Source organism: Pelophylax lessonae (genome assembly GCF_965119305.1).
Source record: "Pelophylax lessonae genome assembly, chromosome: 6".
Classification (NCBI taxonomy): Eukaryota; Metazoa; Chordata; class Amphibia; order Anura; family Ranidae; genus Pelophylax; species Pelophylax lessonae.
Window position 1 is genome coordinate 191,237,469 of NC_138773.1, and position 22,299 is coordinate 191,259,767.

At 40.7% G+C, this 22,299-nt stretch overlaps 1 protein-coding gene across 1 annotated transcript in view; it reads right to left on the reverse strand.

Moving 5' to 3' along the window:
* Window positions 1–22,299, reverse strand: part of KIAA2012 — a 270,773-nt gene that overhangs the window by 105,601 nt on the left and 142,873 nt on the right. Inside the window, exon 12 of the mRNA XM_082262270.1 lies at window positions 16,858–16,926. Coding sequence (XP_082118396.1) covers window positions 16,858–16,926 — 69 coding nt within the window. The remainder of the gene's footprint in view (window positions 1–16,857; window positions 16,927–22,299) is intronic.

Below are 22,299 nucleotides of genomic sequence, written 5' to 3' on the forward strand. Positions count from 1 at the left end.
TTTCTGTGTGCTGTGTGAAGGAGTTGTGTGCCCCTTCCCTCCAATCAACTCTAAGAGCTCTCCTCACTGATGTAACTTCAGCTCCCCCCCCTGCTTTTTTTAGAGCTGAGAGATCATGTGTAAATTGTGCACTTTGAATGGATATAGGGGAAAGATGGCCATAGATAAACATGTACAACTCATGCAGGTGAATTTGTTACATCTCTGTCCAGTCACTTTACTGGGTATATGTGAGGGTTTACAACCACTTTATCATTCTCTTTAAATATGCAAATAAACTACCTAATGCCAATGCTATAGGCTTTAGTGGTACAGAGGACATTTCGTTTTAGTTTGAGGTCTCTTTACTTTTCCTAATTTGAAAGTCAGTTCCATTTTCCTGCTACCTGGGTTGAAGTACGTCCCTTTTTTTTAAGCTTGTTTTTAAGCAGCCGCATAATAATATGGAGCAGATGGAGACAATTTTGAGAGCAAACCACAAAATATGCCAAGTTATTATGTTTTGTAATCCCCCGCCCCCTCAGCATGAAGCTGGTTCCTTTGATAATAGAAGAGTTAAAATTTTATCTGTTTTTTGTCAATTCACAAGAGCCAAGGAGCAAAACAAAGGGCTGGTTTGAACAGCTGGAGAAGCCTGAATATGTTACGGAATTGAGTTACCCCCAAAGACACAACAAGAATCAGACACTTGGTAGAAGTCAGACACGCAGAGGAAGCCCACTAACTTGTGTTTCTTTACCTAAGACCCAAGAATGTGACCTGTATTAACTCTGTTTCTTGTTCTACCAGATACTAATGGATTTGGACAAGGTGCGTGGGAAACATCAAAGGGCACAACTGTGCATATTTCTAATATTCATGGCAAGACAGAGGAAAGGCAGACAAAGACAGATAGGGAGTAAAGTGGCTATATGGGAAAATAAACCCAAAACAAAAGCAAAATAGTAAAATTTGGAGGTAAAAAGTAGAATGATATAAAAAAAAAAAAAAAGAAAGATGATGCTAGAAAAAAAGAAAGGGGAAACATGACAGATAAAAGATTACATTATGTTTTCTAACCATCAAAATAATACACAAAGTAAAAAAAAATATATACCATTTTATATAAAAATTAATTGTGATTTTTCCTACTTTGGAATTCCGGATCTAGATACCTGTGAAATAGCTGTGAAAGATAGAAATCACTCTAGTATGCATCACTACTAATGATCTCCACTAATTTCAGGGTCCCATGCTGAGAGTTTGCCCTGCTGCTTTCTAAGCAGTTAGACGAGGTTACTCGCGCGGCACGGGTACTACTCAGAAAACCAGTAAAGTAAAAATTACCCCTGCGTTACCCAATAATAACTAAATTAACTCAAATATATATAAGGGGCTGTCCGGGCATTAACAAACCTGCCCTGGATAAACAGATTTTTTTACATAGAAAGCTAAAGGTGCTTTCCTACTCAAAACGGTAAAAAAACTGAAAGAAGCAATGTCTTTAACCTGGAAGGTTTTACCCCCTTAATGACCAGGCCATTTTTTGTAGTACAGCACTGAGTTACTTTAACCAGTTCTGGACCGGAAGGATTTTCCCCCTTAATGACCAGGCCCTCTTTTTGCGATTCGGCACTGCATTATTTTAACGTAAAATTGCATGGTCGTGCAACACTGTACCCAAATAAAACTAATGTCCTTTTTTTCCCCACAAATAGAGCTCTTTTGGTGGTATTTGATCACCTCTAAGATTTTTATTTTTTGTGCTATAAACAAAAACAGAGCAATTTTGAAAAAACAAACAAACAATATTTTCTACTTTCTGCTATATAACATTCCCAATAAAAAAAAAATAATGTAAAAATACATTTTTTTTTCATCATTTTAGGCAAATTTTTATTCTGCTACATATTTTTGGTAAAAAAAAATCCAATAAGTGTATATTGAATGGTTTGCGCAAAAGTTATCGTGTCTACAAACTAGGAGAAAGATTTATGTCATTTCTATTTAACTTTTTCTTTTTTCACTAGTAATGGCGGCGATAAGCGATTTTTTATGTGACTGCGATATTTCGGCAGACAGATCGGACACCTAATTGACATTTTTGACACTTTTGGGGGCACCAGTGACATTACTACAGTATTCAGCGATAAAAATTTGCCCTGTTACTGTACTAATGACACTGGCAGGGAAGGGGTTAACACCAGGGGTGAACAACGGGTTCAATTTGTCCCTAGGGGGTGTTTTCTAACTGTGAGGGGGATAGGCTTATGGAATCAACACAGGGACCTGTGTTCCAAAATAGGAGGAACACAGGAACCCTGTGTTGATTGCGGACAGAACAATGGTCTGCTGTGTTTATAATGGCAGACCGCCGTTCTGTCTTCCCGGGGAGTGATCACTGGTGCCCGACAGCAATCGCAGCCACCGACCCCGCAGATCAGCTACCCTTCTTGAGAATGGCAGCGCGCGCGCACGCTTGCTCCTGAGAAACAACGTATGGGTAAGGTGATTCACGCAGTATATCTACGGCGGGTGGTTGGCAAGAGGTTAACCACTTAACCTCCGGAAGGTTAACCCTCCTTCATGACCAGGCCATTTTTTTGCAACGCGGCACTGTGTTACTTTAACTGAAAATTACGTTGTCGTGCAACACTGTACCCAAATAAAATTTGTCATTTTTTTCCCCACAAATAGAGCTCTTTTGGTGGTATTTGATCACCACTGTGTTATTTTTTTTTTTTTGATATAAACAAAAAAAAGTCAGATAATTTTGAAAAGAAAAAAAATTTCTGCTATAAAACCTATCCAATAAAAAATCTAATTTCTTCATAAATTTAGGCCATTAAGTATTCTGCTACATGTTTTTGGTAAAAAAAAATCCCAATAAGCATATATTGATTGGTTTATTTAAAAAAAAGGGGGGCCTAATGTGCTACCAATGGAGTATATGGAAAAAAAAAATGAGAGTGTAATTGAAGTGGGGTACATGTAGAAAAGGGGGATAGGGCGAAAAAATCCACAGCCACACAATGGTGGTGATGAATAAAGCTGCCAATACCGGTAGTGTCACCACATACGATTCAAGAATAAGTATTAAATAGAATTGGCGCTCAATTAAAAGTGGATAGATAAATAAATAAATACATGGATTCAGCACATAAGTGAATAAAAAGTATACAAAAATATATGAAAATATGCACAAATATGAGAATCTAAATAAAGTGCAAAATATGACAAAAATAATACAGTATTTCAATTAATAAATAGTGCAAAGGGAATCAGCTACAATAATGCAAATAATCAATAAAGTGCTGATAGTGCAATATAAACTGAGCCGTGTACTGCTTAGATGCCAAAATATACTATATCCATAAAGTGCTGGTAAAAAAATGGGTGAGATTATAATAAATCACAATTAATCCAAGCATGAAAATAAATAATAAATTATGTCCGTGAAGTGCTGGCGTGAATATTCATATGAAGCAATCACAAAAAGTTCATAATCAAGTTCATGTGCAAATAGTGCCAATGCAGCAATAAATAACAGTGATATGAATAGATGTGACGTGTGGTCGATTCCAAACGTGTCACCGATGTGAGCAATTTCCGCAGTGAATCCGACACTGATTGAAATGGCTGCTCACCTCTAAAAAGATGGTAATAAACGTGGTAAAGAGACACTGTCTCCAATGTAGCTCCACTCCACTCCAAAATCGCTGAAATGTGGATAGATGGTGGCTCCTATTACATCAGGGGTTCGCCTGTAACTCTCCCTTAAAGGTGATGGTATTAGGAAGTGGCTCCAATCCAAGAGGCAGGGAAATGGCTCCTAATATTTCAGTGGTCCGCCTGTAACTCTCCCTCATGAAGATATAAGAAGGGGCCTCATAGTATTAGTATTATGTAGTATTATCAAAGCAATTTTATTGAAAAAAATATAAACTTACACTTTAAAGTTGATAGTTCAGCTCCGCAAAGTAGTGGTGGCAAATAAAAGATGTACTTCCGGTCACGGCCATAGACCGGAAGTGACATCACCCGGCTCCTCCTTATAGCAGGACTGTGATATTGCGGCGGATATTACGACACTAACACATTTGACACTTTGCCTGGAACCAGTGACACTAATACAGTGATCAAAAATATGCACTGTCACTGTACTAATGACACTGGCTGGGGAAGGGTTAACATATAGAGCAACCAAGGGGTCAACTGTGTGCCTAGCCAGTGTTTGTGTGTTAACTGTGTGCTGTTTTTACTAGGAGAAGTAATGAATTCTAGTCCAGGAACACATAATCCAATCCCTTCCCCCATAGGCAGATCCCCGTTCTGTGTTGTTTATAGATGATCGGCGGGTGCCTGAGGACATCGAGTGCCTGGCACCCGCAGATCAACTTCTGCTGTGAATTATCACAGCAGAAGCGGCCTGCCAGGGGTGCATGCGTGCCCCCTGCAGGCAGAAGTCCGGAATTATTTATATACTGTATATATATCTATATCTCTCTCTCTCTCTCTCTCTCTCTCTCTCTCTCTATATATATATATATATATATATATATATATATATATATATATATATATAAATACAGTGGTGATCGAAAGTTTGGGGACCCCAGGTAAAAATTTGTATTAATGTGCATAAAGAAGCCAAGGAAAGATGGAAAAATCTCCAAAAAGCATCAAATTACAGATTAGACATTCTTATAATATGTCAACAAAAGTTAGATTTTATTTCCATCATTTACACTTCCAAAATAACAGAAAACAAACCAATGGCGTCTGCAAAAGTTTGGGCATCCTGCAGAGTTAATATCTTGTACTGCCCCCTTTGGCAAGTATCACAGCTTGAAAACGCTTTTTGTAGCCAGCCAAGAGTCTTTCAATTCTTGTTTGAGGTATCTTTGCCCATTCTTCCTTACAAAAGTCTTCCAGTCCTTTGAGATTTCTGGGCAGTCTGTCACGCACTGCTTAAGGTCTATCCACAGATTTTCAATTATGTTGAGGTCAGGAGATTGTGAAGGCCATGGCAAAACCTTCAGTTTACGCCTCTTGATGTAATCCCCCGTGGATTTCGAGGTGTGTTTAGGATCATTATCCATTTTTAGAAGCCATCCTCTCTTTAACTTCAGCTTTTTCACAGATGGCATCAAGTTACCATCCAAAAATTGCTGAAATTTTATTGAATCCATTTTTCCTCCTACTCGTGAGATGTTCCCTGTGCCACTGGCTGCAATACAACCCCAAAGCATGATTGATCCACCCCCATTCTTAACAGTTGGACAGAGGTTCTTTTCATTAAATTCTGTGCCCCTTCTTCTCCAAACGTACCTTTGCTCATTACGGCCAAAAAGTTAAATTTTAACCTCATCAGTCCACAGAACTTGTTTCCAAAATGCATCAGGCTTGTCTAAATGTTCATTTGCAAAGTTCAAACGCTGATTTTTGTGGTGAGGACGTAGAAGAGGTTTTCTTCTGATGACTCTTCCATGAAGACCATATTTGTACAAGTATCTCTTTATAGTGGAATAGTGTACCACAACTCCAGTGTCTGCCAGATCTTTCTGGAGGGATTGTGCAGTCAAACGTGGGTTTTGAATTATTTTTCTCACAATCCTGCAAGCTGTTCTGTCTGATATTTTTCTTAGTCTTCCAGATCTTGCTTTAACTTCCACTGTTCCCGAAGACTTCCATTTCTTAATTACATTCCGAAACAGAGGATATTGACATCTGAAAACGCTTTGCTATCTTCTTATAGCCTTCTCCAGCTTTGTGAGCGTCAACTATTTTCAGTTTCAGTTTTCTAGACAACTGCTTAGAAGATCCCATTGTGCTGATTGTTGGGGCAAGGTCAGATGAGTCTGGGCATTTAAAACCTTTGAGATTGACATCACCTGGTCTTCCCAGACGATGATTGAGAACAATCCATGACACTGGCAGGTCTCAGCCTTGCAAAGGGGGCAGTGCATGCTATAAATTCTGCAGGGTGCCCACACTTTTGCAGAAGCCATTTTTTTGTTTTCTGTAATTTTGAAAGTGTCAATGATGGAAATAAAATCTAACTTTTGTTGACATAGTATAAGAATGTCTAATCTGTAATTTTGATGCCTTTTGGAGATGTTTCCATCTTTCCTTGGCTTCTTTATGCACATTAAGACAAATTTTTACCTGGGGTGCCCAAACTTTCGATCACCGCTGTATATGTGACCTGGCGCACAGCTGCCACCCTGTAGTAGTAAAACTGCTATGGGGCAGATGGCAAGAGGTTAAAAGAAGAGGCAATACACTTATCTTTCCAGTGGACCATGTATTAAAAGGCAGGAAAAGTTAAGTATATCGCCTCTTCTTTCAGTTTGCACCCTTTAGTAATAGGGTCATTTAATGGGGCTTAATAATGCTGACACTTGTCCTATTGATTAACGTGAAGTGTTCAATTTAATGCAAGACCCAGCTTACAGTGACACTAAACAACATTATTCTCCAAAAACAATCCATACACATCCATTACTTTATGGCTTTGTAATCTATTTTGCCTGAAATGTATTACTGTGTTTTTCTTTTTACTTGTAATGCCCTTCATGATCTGGGAACCTCTCCATTTCACCCTTACTTTCATTTGTCTAGAACATGCTGTGCAAGTTAGTTGCAGTCATATGCATTGCTCTAAGCACATTGCAAAGCCCCCAGCCCATAGTCCCTAGTCCATCTTGGGAGCGAGCAAGAGAGGTTCCTACATACAGTGGGACCATGAAGAATAAATGGAGCCACCTTCTAACAGGAAATAGGATCAAAGCAGAAACCAGAGTTTAGTATCACTTTAATGCAAGCATTTACATTTTCAGTAAATGGTCCTAAAATAAATGAAGGCATTACATTATCTGTGTACTCTCCATCAAACGGAAGTCAGCACTGTAATGAAAACCAACATCTAATTCATCTTGACAACAACAAAAAAGACTTTAATAGTTATGTAGGTACACCATATTTCACCAAATCATTAACAAATGAGAGGCAAGGTCTACAGCTAAGAAATAAAGTGACAGTCTGAACCCTGGGAAGTTACAAAAGGAAGAATTCCAGGATACAAATGGCCTCATGTATCATATTGTCAGTACAAAGGGCTGATGGTATGTCCACACAACCACCACATTCAAACCTTTAGATTCGAATTGTCATTTTTCAGGGCAGGTTTGGATTTGATCAGAAGTTACAGCTAAATAATGTCAGTTTTAGGCACAGAAACTCCCGATACACGGGGCCCAATGAGTTAAACATGCCAGTTCCAAGGAATGCAGTAAATCCACCTCTGAGCCCAAGTGACAGAGTGGAGGATGTATTGAGCTGAATGCAGTTTTATTTAAACAAATGCACAAGGCCCAATTAGTTATTGCTGGAAAGCAAACTATAATCACTTCAGCATGGGGGAAACGCTGTCCTGAAATCACAGGGAAGAAACACTGATCCATGATGTCAGGATGACCATCTGCCTTATTGTTTCCAGACATGCAGTGGAATTTGAAGTTCTCCTAATTTAGTTATACACTGTTATGACCACAGGGCACCATAGCAATATTCTTGATTTGGGTTTGTTGTAAGATTGGATAGAATGAATAAAGCAATGTCTTCCCTGTAAAGTGTCATGTGACAAGAAAAAAAAAAGCAGACTACAAGATACACAACACAAAACAGACATCAGCACCAATTATGCAGAATGCTGGGTAACAAACATTCAATCATTTAATAAACTGAGATCTCATCTCAATACATGTATACTCCAGTTGACTGCAGAAGATTTGGAGATAAGTTACACCTACAGTACATTTATTTAGAGGAATAGCTACAGGGATCACAGGGGTCGCAAATTGCAACCCAGCCCCATGCTGCAGGGGGCCTGTACTGCCCCCCCCCCTAGTATGCAGAGCTGGCACCAACATTAAGCAGCATAGGTAGCTGGGTGGGTGGTGGTTAGCAGCCTGGGTAGCTGGAGGACGGTGGTGGATATCAAAGCTCCCTTCCCTTCCACACTGGCTGTTATTCAGTCTCACATTCCCCACCAGTGTACTTGGCCGGCCTCTCTTTCCTGGCCCATAGAGCACTGCTCAGTCCAGTGTACCCCCAACCCAAACTCCCAGGCCACCCTGAGTCACCTCCATCCCTTCCTTTGTACAGAGCCCAGGCAGAGCCCTCCGGTGCACATTTCTCCCAGAGAAACGGACTTCCAGCACACAGGTGCGGCCCTATGTGAGCCGCCTCATCAGAGTATTAATGAATTTATGCACATCTTTGAGTTTTAAACACTCAAGTACAACTAAATGTTCCTATATGACAGGCAAAACAAGTACCAAATCCAGTTAATATGTGATGCTCAAACCTCATAAAATGAACAAGAAATTTGCTTTATCTTCCTTGACTGAGCCAAATCCTTCTTCATTTGTGTCTCACGTGCTTCCCCTCCGAGACACTGCAGCTCACAGAGGGAGAGCTTTAGCAACAGAGGTAGTGCTGTCAATCGAGAAAGCAGTGGGCAGGACTAGGAGTGACAAGGTGCTGACTGTCAGGGCTTTTAAATCAGCAATGACAATGTTGATAGCCACTTGTCCTCCAAAAATTTTTCAACTATAGGGCCAGCAAGCAAAGCCTACATGAGAGTGATAACTCTGCTCTGAATTTGGGAGCAATGCAGCATTGTTGCCACCCCATCACAGAACGTTGTATATGGTGAACTTCACTGGCAGTGCCAGCACGCAGTCAAGGAATACCTGCTAGGCACGACCCTTGCCCATCCATAATGGACACAGAATCAGTATTTATACTGATATGATTGGGTTATAGTGACAGCATCAGAAGGAAATGGACACTGGCATACAAAGAAGCCAGGTATAACCCTTCACACTCTTAGAAGGTTTTTTTTTTTTTTTTGCTATTGTCATAGGAGGATGGAAGTCTTATGCAGGTGGTTGTTTCCTGTCACTGAAAATACAAAGAGCTCTCTGGCGGAAGTGTAGGTCTGCAGAACAGCAATGCATAAAATGCTTGCTGTGCATGCTTTTTGATGGTGAATGTTTTTTTTTTTTTTGAGCTTTGCTGGATAATTTCATTAAGCACGTTACTGACAGTATATGTACTCATTTACCAAAGGCGAAGAAGCCTAAGCTTCAAATTCAGATCTATTCTGCCTCTGAACCTAAAAAGAGTTCCTTTCATTTCACCTAGGCTTCTCACCCAAAACCAAGCCTAAGGAAGCAGTAAATAATATCCCTGCAAACCTCGGGCCTTCTAAATCCTTCAAGCCAGTAGAGAAGTCCTCTTCAGTAGGTAGGGACAGCCCCACTTATCAAAGTGGGGGGATGTCTGTTTGGCCTTTGGGGACACCAGGTCAGAAAGCATCTTGGATGCCTGGCTAGGGAAACTGCTTCTGTCCAAATTAATTTCTTACTCCAAGCTTTTCACAGTTCCAAAACCAAAAGTGGGTATTTGCTCAATCCTAGACCTGACCTAGACCTGAAGGTTCTACATGTCTTCATTTGAACTCAAAAGCTCCACATTGAATCCACCAAGACTGCACAGACCCGTCCATCAAAGAGATTTGTTGCCTTTATGGAAATCAAAGATGCATACTTGCATGTCTTCATTTTACCAGTGCATCAACACTACCATTGTTTTTCTGTGGGCACTCAGCACTATCAGTTTGTACCATCTGACTATGCTACACTCACCGAGATTTCCCATTGCGGGATAACTAGATGATTTCCTATTGTCAGAACAGTTGGCCAAACCTCTGACTAAGCGTGTCAAGGTAATGCTAACAGTCCAGTCCTGGAAATGTTTTAGCGGATCTGGATCCTCCAGAAATCAGCACTGAAACCAACACATTGCTTGCAGTATTTGCTTAGTTCCACTTCAAAGCCCTTAAATATATTCTGACTGTTATCATGGGCGAAATCGGTTCAATCCATTGACAAACCACTCAACCGAAATGAGAATGTCCCTCACCCGGTAGCTTAGGAATCCTAGATCTGGCGCTAGGAAAATCCTTCCTCCCACTGTCACTGTAATGGTTGCCAGTCTGTATGGCTGAGGAGTTCTAGACATTTTGTTGGTGTTATTTTAATTTTATATATTTTGGGTACTTTTATAGCACCGTTAATTTACACAGTGCTTTACATATACATTGTATATTTAGATCAGTCCCTGCCCTCAAGGAGCTTACAATCTAATGTCCCTAACGCACATTCCTACATACACATACTAGGGCCAATTTAGACAGGATCCAATTAACCTACCAGCATGTCTTTGGAGTGTGGGAGGAAACCCATGCAGGCACAAGTAGAACATTCAAACTCCAGGTAGGTAGTGTTATGGTTGGGATTGGAACCAGCGACCCTTTTTTGCTGCTAGACGAAAGTGCTAACCACTACACCACTGTGCTGCCCAGACTTGGTCACTAGAGGTAACTAATCTCCCAAAATAAAGTATGGCACTACAAACAAATTGGCTGTATCTAGGACATTTTATCTGGAGAGTTATCTGATCCGGAACCAGTCAGCCAACGCCATAGCAGTGGAGTACATCAACTATTAGGAAGGAAACAGTCTGACGGTGGCAATTGACTGTGGGGATTCTAATCTGGGGAGAAATGCGCATTCCAGCCTTGTCCATTGTTCACATTTTAAGTGTGGACAACTGACAGGCCGAGTACCTCTGTCAACAGTGGACGAACCTGGGGTAGTGGTCCCTTCATGCAGAGGTGTTTTAGGACATGTGTCACAGGTGGGGGTGCCAAATATGTATCTCCTGGCCTCCAGATTTAATAACAACCTGAACAGATTTGTCTCCAGATGCAGATATGCCTGGTGGCAGCAGTGGATGCTCTAGTAGCTCTGAAGGATAAGTACAGTCTGATCAATGATTTTCCTCTTCTAAGACACTGTCCGCATCTACTCTGCAGGATCGAGAATGTGGACAGTCCATTAATACCTGTGGTACTCCGACCTGATTAAGCTGCTGCTTCACAGTTGCTGACTTTGATCGCATGGCTGTTGAAGCCCAAGTCTTGTAAGACAGGGGTCTCTATGATCCAGTAATTCCTATCCTTTAAAATCTACCTCCTGTAAGGCCTACCATCACATTTAGAAGAATTACTTGGTGCAAGCAAAGAAAAGATCACTCCAGGTAATACTTCGTGGAACGAATCCTGACTTTTTTGCAATCAAGACTGCATTGGCATTTGGCCTTGAGTACTATCAAGTGACAAGTCTTTGCCCTTATGATCTTATTCCAAAGACCATTATCTTCCCATTCTTTGGTCAAGACTTTTGTACTGGGTGTCTCTCATGTGGCTCCTCCTGTACAAACCTCCTGTGTCTCTGTGGGATCTGAATTTGGTTCTATTGGCTCGTCAGAAGGCCAACTTTTGAACCTATTAAAGATATTTTATGCATTAAGATAAAAAAACCTTCTGTGTGATGCAGCTCCCTTCAGCCCCTCCCCCTAATACTTACTTGACCCTGTCTTTATCCAGCAATGTTTTTTTTTTGGAAACTAATTTTTATTAATCTTTTTCTGACATAGAAATCTATACACACAATAAAAACACAGTACTACCCGATAGTAAACTTATGAGGTAGTAAGCCTAACTAACATGATTTATCTAGCGATGTTGCAGGAGTTTCTAAGCTGACTGGGACTCCCCTCCTCATTGGCTGAGACAGCAGCACAGTGCCATTGGCTCCTGCAGCTGCCAATCAAACTCATTTAGCCAATCAGGAGAGAGAGGGGCGGGGTCGGCTCACGGCTCCATGTCTAAATGGACACAGGGAGCTGTGAATCGGCCCGGGTGTCCGCATAGCAAGCTGCTTGCTGTTGGGGCACTTAAGAAGAGGGAGGGGCTAGGAGCACAAAAGAGGGACCCGGAAAGAGGAGGATCCAGGCTGCTCTGTGCAAAACTGCATAGAGCAGGTAAGAATGACAAAAAAAAAGAAAAAAAAGGAGACTTTAAAATCACTTTAGGAAAGGGTTACATCATGTACACCAAACAGAGAGACAAATCATATTCAGCAGGAAGAACATGTTGTAAATCGTGTTGGTATTACAAGTTATGAAATCGTTTGATTAAAAAAACACTAAAAGTGGTCTTAGTTGTCACAATGCTATTTAAAGCTCCAAAAAAATTGCTGAAAAAAAACAAAAACTGTTTTTAAAGTTTGTTATAAAATTTTGCAAACAGATAATTTTTCTCCTTCATTAATGTGCGTTGATGAGGTGGCACTGATGGGCCCTGATAGGCACTGATAGGCTACACTGATGGGCACTGATAAGGCGGTACTGGTGGGCACTGATGGGTGGCACTGATGGCCACTAATGGGCAGCACTAAAGGGCACTGGTAGGTGGCACAGAAGAGCACTAATAGGTGGCACTGATGGGCACTGATAGGTGGCACTGATGGGCAATTATAGGCACTGGTAGGTGACACTGATAGGCAGCACTGATGATGGGGCACTGATTGGCACTAATAGGTGGCACTGGTGGGCATTGATAGGTGGCACTGGTGGTCACTGAGAGGGGGCACTGGTGGGATCTAATAGGTGGCACTAGTAGGCACTGATAGGTGGCACTGGTGGGCACTGGAAGGTGGCACTGACCTGCAGTGGTAGGTGGCGCTGGTGGGCACTGGTAGGTGGCACTGATAGGCACAGTTGCTTTTCCTCTTCTGGGCCGATGTCCCTCTGACAGCAGCCCGCAATCAGCTTTTTTTTCTCCTCCCGCTGACAGTGTCTCATGGACTCGCTGATCACACGCAGCTCATGCACGGGAGGATGTAAATTCCCGGCAAAAAGGATATTCTTTTTTCACTTTCACTTCCTAGGTTGTTTCCATATTGCCATCAGAACTGCAAAATGTGTCTGAGCTGGCAGCCTTGTCCTGTGAAGAACTCTTTTGGTCTTACACAAAAATAAGGTAATATTGAGGCTGTGTAGTGAAGGGAAATGTTGTTCTTATTACCTGGACCTGGACACATAGACTGTTCTTCTGTCCACTACACTTTCACTACACATGTATGTAGTTTGTACAGTAGGTGTTTGCCTCAGCCATTGCTTCCATTAGAACCTTGGACTCTCTGTTTACCATTCATGATGGTCCACGTAAGGGGCTCCAGCTTCCCATTTCACCATCTTTCGGTGTCTTAGCCAGGTCATTAAAAAACATTATGGTTTTAAGGAGCTGGTTCCACCTTTTCCTTTCAAGGTGCACCTTACTAGGCCAGTGATTGCTCCTTGGGCTTTTAGACATTGGGCAAATGTACAAGACTGGCACCTGGTCTTCTGTTCACACCTACTCCCAGCTGGATTTTCAGGCCTCATCTCCTGTCAGCTTTGGGCATAAGGGTCTGCAGCCAGCACTTTAAACTGCAAACTGTCCTTTGTTTTATTCTGTTTTGCCTGTTCTTATTTTCTTATTTATTCTTTTAATGAATTGTAAAGAAAGCAGGACTTTTGCACTTAACATATAATCTGTTTGTGATGTTCGTTAAAACTACATTCAAATGGGCGCACATGGGCAGCAAGGGCATCCACTGCCATGAATCAGTAGATTCTTGCCATCAGATATACACACTGCATGCACACAGTATGTGGTTATTATTGCCTCCCATAGGCATGCACACAGGGTGTGCCAGCTGTGCCTGGGCACACCCTAATCACCCCATGTGCATTAACATTATCACTTTTTGTGCCACCAGGAAGATGGGAAAGATCTCTCTCTTAATGGCTCTGCCATAAGAGAAGTCTTTATGCACTTCCCTTTCAATGTGCCAGCAGGGAGATAAATGTGCTGGGGTCATATATATGAAGACACACACAAACAAATGTGTTTGAGCTTTAGGGTGCACACCCTAATTAAATAGACTCCGCATACCTATGCTGCCTCAATTGACACCAATGTTGGGAGCTATTATTGCATCCACTGACACTGATTCTATAAGGTATTATAGTGCTCACTGCAACCAATGTTGGGAGCTATTATTGCATCCACTGACACTGATTCTATAAGGTATTATAGTGCTCACTGCCACCAATGTTGGGAGCTATTATTGCATCCACTGACACTAATGTTGGATGTTATTATTGCATGCACTGACACCAATGCTGGGGATTATTATTCAGTGTGCATTATGATACGCTGCAAAAAAATGCAGCAAGACCAAAATCTTTTGGCATTAAAGTGCAAACATTTGCTGCTATTGTGCAGCCCTCTGGAAACGTTGAGGGCTAAACTTGAGGTCTTTAGAATTTTCTAGTTGACCACCACTGCTGTAGTTCTGCACTTCATTTTACTTCAGTAAATTAATTTTAGCTTTAGACTTCTTTTCAAAAGATGATCAGCAGTGACAAATGTTGAATTGCTCTCAATAAAGGTTTTCTTTAAAGTGATCATAAGAGATACATATGTATCTTACTGTACCAAGAAGCATTTACTATTATCCGTCACCATCTTATGAGTTATATGAGTATACCCCTGAATAAGACCTAGTTCAAAATGTTAACACTACTCATCAAATCTCACAAAAATATTTTACAAGTCCATGTCAGAAGCACAATATTATCCTGTTAAACTGGGTTGGGGGGACTCATGAAGTGAAAGCCTGCATACAATAAATCCACGACAGGCACTGCTAGTATGAAAAAACAGTAGAAGTGGGCAAGAAGGGTATATGCCACATATCCATTTCCATTGTACATTTTTTCAAGATTGATGTATATGTTAAGGCAGAATTTTGGGTATTGGGTAGAGCACTAGAATTTGACTCAGATTCACATATCTTCTCTCTATATTAGCTTAGTTCAGTGCCTTGAAAAAGTATTCATACCCCTTGAAATTTTCCACATTTTGTCATGTTACAACCAAAAACGTAAATATATTTTATTGGTATTTGATGTAATAGACCACCATAAAGTGGCACATAATTGTGAAGTGGAAGGAAATTGATAAACGGTTTTCAAATTTTTTTACAAATAAATACCTGAAAAATGTGGTGTGCATTTGTATTCAGCCCCTCTGAGTCAATACTTTGTAGAACCATCTATCTCTTCAATTACAGCTGAAAGTCTTTTTGGGGATGTCTCTACCAGCTTTGCACATCTAGAGAATTACATTTTTGCCCATTCTTCTTTGCAAAATAGCTCAAGCTCTGTCAGATTGGATGGAGAGCGTCTATGAACAGCAAATTTCAAGTTTTGCCACAGATTCTCGATTGGATTTAGGTCTGGACTTTGACTAGGCCATTCTAACACATGGATATGCTTTGATCCAAACCATTCCATTGTAGCTCTGGCTGTATATTTAGGGTGGTTGTCCTGCTGGAACGTGAACCTCCGCCCCAGTCTCAAGTCTTTTGCAGACTTTAACAGGTTTTTTCTAAGATTGCCCTGTATTTGGCTCCATCCATCTTCCCATCAACTTTGACCAGCTTCCCTGTCACTGCTGAAGAAAAGCATCCCCACAACATGATGCTGCCACCACCATGTTTCACGGTAGGGATTGTGTGTTCAGCGTGATGTGCAGTGTTAGTTTTCCGCCACACATAGCATTTTGCTTTTAAGCCAAAATAGGTAAATTTTGGTCTCATCTGACTAGAGCACCTTCTTCCACATGTTTGCTGTCCCCTCCACATGCCTATTCCCAACCTCCAAACAAGACTTCCTATGGCTTTCATTCAACAATGGCTTTCTTCTTGCCACTCTTCCATAAAAGCCAGATTTGTGGAGTGCACAACTAATATTTGTTCTGTGGACAGATTCTCCCACCTGAGCTGTGGATCTCTGCAGCTCCTCTGTAGTTACTATGGGCGTCTTGGCTGTTTCTCTGATTAATGCTCTCCTTGTCTGTCAGTTTAGGTAGATGGCCATGTCTTGGTAGGTTTGCAGTTGTGCCATACGCTTTCCATTTTCGGATGATGGATTAAACAGTGCTCCATTCAAGAGATGTTCAAAGCTTGGGATATGTTTTTATAACCTAACCCTACTTTAAACTTTTACACAACTTTATCCCTGGCCTGTCTGGTATGTTCCTTGGGCTTCATTATGCTGTTTGTTCACTAAGGTTCTCTAACAAACCTCTCAGGGCTTCACAAAACAGCTGTATTTATACTGAGATAAAATTACACACAGGTAGACTCTATTTAATAATTTAGTGACTTCTAAAAGCAATTGGTTCAACTAGATTTTAGGTAGGGGTATCAGAGTAAAAGGGGGCTAAATACAAATGCACCTTACATTTTTCAGATATTTATTTTTGTATAAAAATTTGAAAACCATTTCTCAATTTCCTTCCACATCACAATTATGTGCTACTTTGTGTTGGTCTATCATATAAAATCCCAACAAAATACATTGACGTTTTTGGTTGAAACATGACAAAATGTGGAACATTTCAAGGGGTATGAATACTTTTTCAAGGCACTGTAACTTTACAGCTTTGTTGCATTCAAATAGGACCTTACATATCACTGGGAAAACAGCAGAACTAAACAAAGAAATTGGAAACATTTAGTATCTACAAAACTCAAGCCAAAACCAGTTTGAGTCTGGCACAATACAAAATGACTCTCAAATTAGATATCACTAGATGAAGAAATACTGTACAGAACTTGAAAGCACGAGCCACTGCAAATCTGTGCTATATATTTTTATTATCTGCCACTTCACACTTTAAACAGTAACCAAGTCATTGACTTAATAGCAATTACACAATTGAGTAGATTGACGGCATTACAATTCACAAATGTGTTATCAAACAGTAGTGCACCCATAAACAATGTGTCATTGTGTCAGCTCCACCAGTTATCAATGGTTGAAACCACTTTCCTGATACCCAGTTACCTTTTTCTGAATCCCTTTGGCTGCCAGACCATTGTTCTTTCTGACCTGCAGATTCCACTGGGAGGCAATCTAGAAGGCACACAGATAAGATGTGTTTTAATGGAAAAATGTCTAAATTAAACTCACACTGAACTGACATCATTCATATAACACTGATTACGCATTTTGAACAATTAATGCTCAGTGCACATAAGGTCTGGCCTCCCGAGCTTCCATGAGGCTCCGCTGTGCTGGGTTAGATGAATGAAAACAGAATGTTCAAAGCTGACCATATGTGGGTCATTGTTTTTTCTGAACAAATCATTGTACCTCTGTGAAATCGTGTCAATAAACAGTTCCTATACACATAGTCAGATTGTTTTCTTTCAATCATTTTCAGATATAAATTGCAGCTATACATCTGTTGAAAGAGAGATTTTCCTTCATCTGCTGACAACATTTTTACATAGAATTTTAAAAAGCAATTTAAAAATGAAATCTTCTGATTGCAGCAATGCAATACTGGGAAATCAGATTGCATTTTGAATGAAAAATTAGTTTTATGGGCAAAGCAGGCCACCAAAATGGTCGGAATATTTACTCATTTATACAATTTGATTGTGGAGGTTACAACAGATGTAATTTTATAAGTATTGCATAGACATACTGATGTGACCATTGCACAACAATATCATCCATCCTGACTGGTAGATTTCCAAGCAGATATTTCTCCGCTTTGAATTCTAGTGCACCATAAGCCCTGGTTCACACATATGTGGTGCGGGAAACGCCAAGATCCCTGTGTGGTGCAGGAAACGCCACTATCCCTGTGCGGTGCGGGAAACGCCGCAATCCCTGTGCGTTTCCTGTATCACAATGCAATTATTTTGCTTTTGCAATTTGATGCCGGTTTCAATACAAAGTTAATGACATCCCAAATGGATTACAAACCCAGTGGGATTTGCCTTCACCAGATCGCATGGTACAAAATAACCATGCTATCCGGTTGCAGTGCAGCTCCAAAAGGTGCCTGCACGACTTTGGTGCGATGCGGTGAGATTTGAGCCCCTTGGGGGGGTCAAATTACACCCCACTGAATCGCATGTGAATTGCACAGGAATGCAATGTGGTTATAATGTGGTTAACACATACGGGTTATAGTGTAACTTTGGGCTAAATGGTCTGATCATTTTCAGGGTTAAATTACTTGATCTGCCTTGAAACTGTAACCATTTTTCAAACCTGCCTCTTCTGTGCTCCATTTTGTTTAGTTTCACTTTGTTACCAGGACATGATTTTCCATGATTTCATGGCTAACAACTGGCCAACAAGACAGCCGTCTATGAGAGCGGAAGGTATTTCTGTTTCAATAATTTTTATAAGGTTATTGTAGTACAAACAGAAAATGCAAAACCAACGTAACGTACAGTGGTTGAAGAGCAAGCTAACAAGGACATATTACAGTGCCTGAAGGAGGAGTTGGGGGAACCCAGTTTTATCAGTATTGGAAAGAGGCTTCTGGAAATTGTCTGGTCCCTTCCTGCCAGTGTCAGCAATACAATTTGGGCTTGTCTTGACCCGTAGGGGTCTGTACAGTCGGTAAGAGTACCCTATTATCTTGCTTGGTGGTGGTCTTTCCTGCTTCACATTTCTCCATCGTAACAGTGGATGTGGACCCTGCCAACACTTTTGGGATTTACTCTTATATATCTGTCTGTTTATCAGCATTGTTGGATATGGACTAGCGCGACACCATTTTACAACATCTTTTTGAAGATATATGTTCTCTATCTTTTTGTGTCAGCTGCTTTCCTGAGATTGATTTTTAATGTACTGATTTTACTTATTAGTGTAGATTTTTGATATGATTTTAGCGCAGAAATTTTAACATTTATACAACAAGACAGTAAAGCCTGGTACACACTATGATCTGGTCTTAGCCACTGTACCAACAATCAGACGTTAGTACAGTGATCTCCAACGCTGAGTTGTTGTGTTCTGACAGGGGGATGGCCACCCCGCCAGAACACTCTGATTAGCGCTTTCAGCCCTTGTCTGATAGCACTGCTTGGGAGTCACTCAGTTGCTGGTTGCTCGTTCGACAGAAGCTGGCCAAGTGACCGGCTTATGTCGTTCAAACGACTGGCTTATGTCGGACCCACTGCCAGACACAACAGGCCAAACACACGGGCCCTGGGTGTGTGGGGCTTAAGGATACTGTCACTGGATAGAAAGATGGTGGTTGGTGGAGCTTAGCCATGAAGTCAGGGACAACCAGATCTCAGTTATAAAGTGATACAGTACTTTTGACTTACTCAAATGTAATACAGGATCCATGTAATCATTACATGTATGGGCACGTTTAGGTGAGCAAGAAGAGTGCAGAATTGTGTTAATCATTTCATCAATAACAGTGTATATTTTAATTGTTTGGTGATTATTAGGGCTTACATTAGTAATTATCCACCCAATACCTCTTCAGTTCCTTTTCTAGTAAAACTAATTGGATGTTACATAACAAAGGTGTAATTAAAAATTAAGAAAAAAAATTGAGTAAAAAGTAATTCTGCACTCCAGCACAGCATTGCAACTAGAAGTCTTATTGTGTACGTGGTAAATAAAGACTTGTTAGATAGCACAATGGTGCCAAGTGACAAGTGCCATAAAATAAATTTGAGTTTATTACATCTCACAGTTATCAGTCATTTGCAAATTAGCCTATTACCATAAAAGCTTTTTACGAGCCTTCTCCTTCTTTACCGACTGACATACATTCTATTATCTTACAAGCCATCCTTGACACTACAGGTAGTGAACATGTCAGTTCCATCAACTGCTTCAAGCTATAGGTTGTTGGGGAATGTGGTGGTTTGTAGTGTCAGCTATAGCTCTAACCCAAGTTCTTACCCAAACCTGTCAAGGCTTCATATAATTGACTAGAAGATGTAATAAGAAGTTGTACAAAAGATAAAAAAAAAACGATAAAAAAATGTGTTGGAAAGTAACACAAATATGCTCTGAGGGTCTTCATATCTTTTCAGCATTCTAGAGAGTTTATATAACCAACAAGTCAATCCCTATTGTTACATGTACATGTGAAATGTACAGCTTTGTATAGCAAACCCAGGTTGTTTCATGCGCTTGCACCACAAGCAGGTTTGGGATTTTACATTGTATGCGTGCTTGGTTTTATGTACAGTACTATTGTAATATACACCAGTCAGCCATAACTTTATAACCCCTGACAGGTTAAGTGAATAACATTGATTGTCTCATTAAAATAGCATCTGAAAGTCAATGGGATTTAGACAGCAAATAAACATGTTGTTCCTAAAGTTGATATGTTGAAAGCAGAAAAAATGGGCATCGCAGTTTGTTGTATATGGGGCTGTGAAGCCGGGTCAGGGTGCCCATGCTGGCTTGTGTCCACAGCCGAAAGCATCTACAATGGGCACGTGAGCATCAGAACTGGACTGTTGATGTCCGGGTATTTGTGCATCACTTACACGGGGAATACACGACACTAGGAGGCAGTATAGGAAGAATGCGAGCCAGTGGAGGAAGTGTGATGCTTTGGGCAATGTTCTTCTTGGAAACCTTGTGTTCTGTCATTCATGTGGATGTTACTTGATATGTACCACCTACCTTAACCTTGTTTCTGACCAAGTACACCTCTACAGAAAACAGTATTCTTTGAAAGCAGTGGTCTCTTTCAGCAGGATAATGCACCCTGCCACACTGCAAAAATGGTTCAAGAATGCTTTGAGAAAAACAACAAGTTTGAGATGTTGATTTTACCTCCAATTTTGCCAGATCTCCTTCCAATTGAGCATATGTGGGATGTGCTGGAAAAACAAGTCCAATCCATCTTGCAACTTATAGGACTTAAAGGATCCCCTACTGATGGCTTGGTACCAGATACCACAGCATACCTTCAGTGGTCTCGTGGCATCCATGCCTCAATGGGCAAAAGAGAGACCTACTCAATATTAGGTGGGTCTACATAAAGTTATAACTGATTGGTGTATGTTCTATTGTTAGTCTTTTCATTAATTAAAGTTAGATTGCACAAGATGCCTTAACATAGTGTATAGCTTCCTTATGTACTGTATCTGTAAATACATGCAACTCAGACCTCTTAAAACTAGAAATTGATTAGACATGCTCTCCATCTGGACGGCTGAGTGCTAGGAATTTTGTGTTGTATGTGTCATTAATAGGCTTTCTGATCAAGTGTGCACTTTCACAAATGAAAAACAACCTTTTCATGCAGGGGACCCCTGATGAAGTCACATGAACAGTGACGATACGTATGGGGAGGGGCCAGGTGATGTCAGAGTCCGGATAACGGAAGTGCGGCTGGGCGCTTAGTGCACTCTCCCGAGAGACTGTCTTTTACATATTATTTTATTATTATTATATTACAATTTTATTTTAACACGTGAGTGCAATTTTATTAAACTTTATAGTGATTATGAATTAATACATTATGGTGGCTTTCATGTGGCTTTGAGTTCATCCCGCAGAGTATCAACAGCGTTCCAGTGGACTTTTAAAGAGATAGGCGCCCTATGTGAGCAGTGGATGAGAAGAGGGACCCAGAACCATTAAGAGGCCATTATTATCATCCCCAGGAAATGGGGGAAGCACTTACTGACCTATAACTTATAGGTCAATACCCTAAGGTGAGATTCCATCGTGAATCATGTTTGAAGTGATGCACATTGATTTATAGGAAGTCTTACAGCACTGGGATTGTGGGTTCATATTGTGGATGCACACATTTTCAAAAGACTGAAGTGGAAGCATTTGGGGACTCTTTTTCACTATTGAAAGACTAGATGTTTTTGTGCTTATATGAATTTTGGAATTTCTATGTATTTAACTTATGTATTTATTTGTATTTTGAGTTGTAAGTACCTATGACACAGTGACACATATCATTTAATTCAGCAGTGCAGCATTTCTTTGTTTAAGCTTTCAGTTTGTGATAAAGCCCTCGTTCACATTGAACATGGCTTTGAAATCATGCAACGTCATCTAAAAATCACACAATTTCAAAGCCCCGACTTCGGCTGTGACTTGAAAGACATCTGGGTGGCTTCATGCACAGATGTCTATTAAAGTCACACCTGAAATCGGCAAAAGTAGTACAGGAACTACTTTTGCAAATCGGTGCGGCGTTGCAAAGTCGGTGCCACACCGATTGGAATGGTGCCAATGCCGGCAATAGGCTGCGACTTGTCATGCGATTTGACTTGTCAAATCGCATGACAAATTGCTTTGGGCGGCACAGTGGTGTAGTGGCTAGCACATTCACCTAGCAGCAAGAGGTTCACTGGTTCGAATCCCAACCATGACACTACCTGCCTGGAGTTTACATGTTCTCCCTGTGCCTGCGTGGGTTTCCTCCAGGTACTCCGGTTTCCTCCCACACTCCAAAGACATGCTGGTAGGCTAATT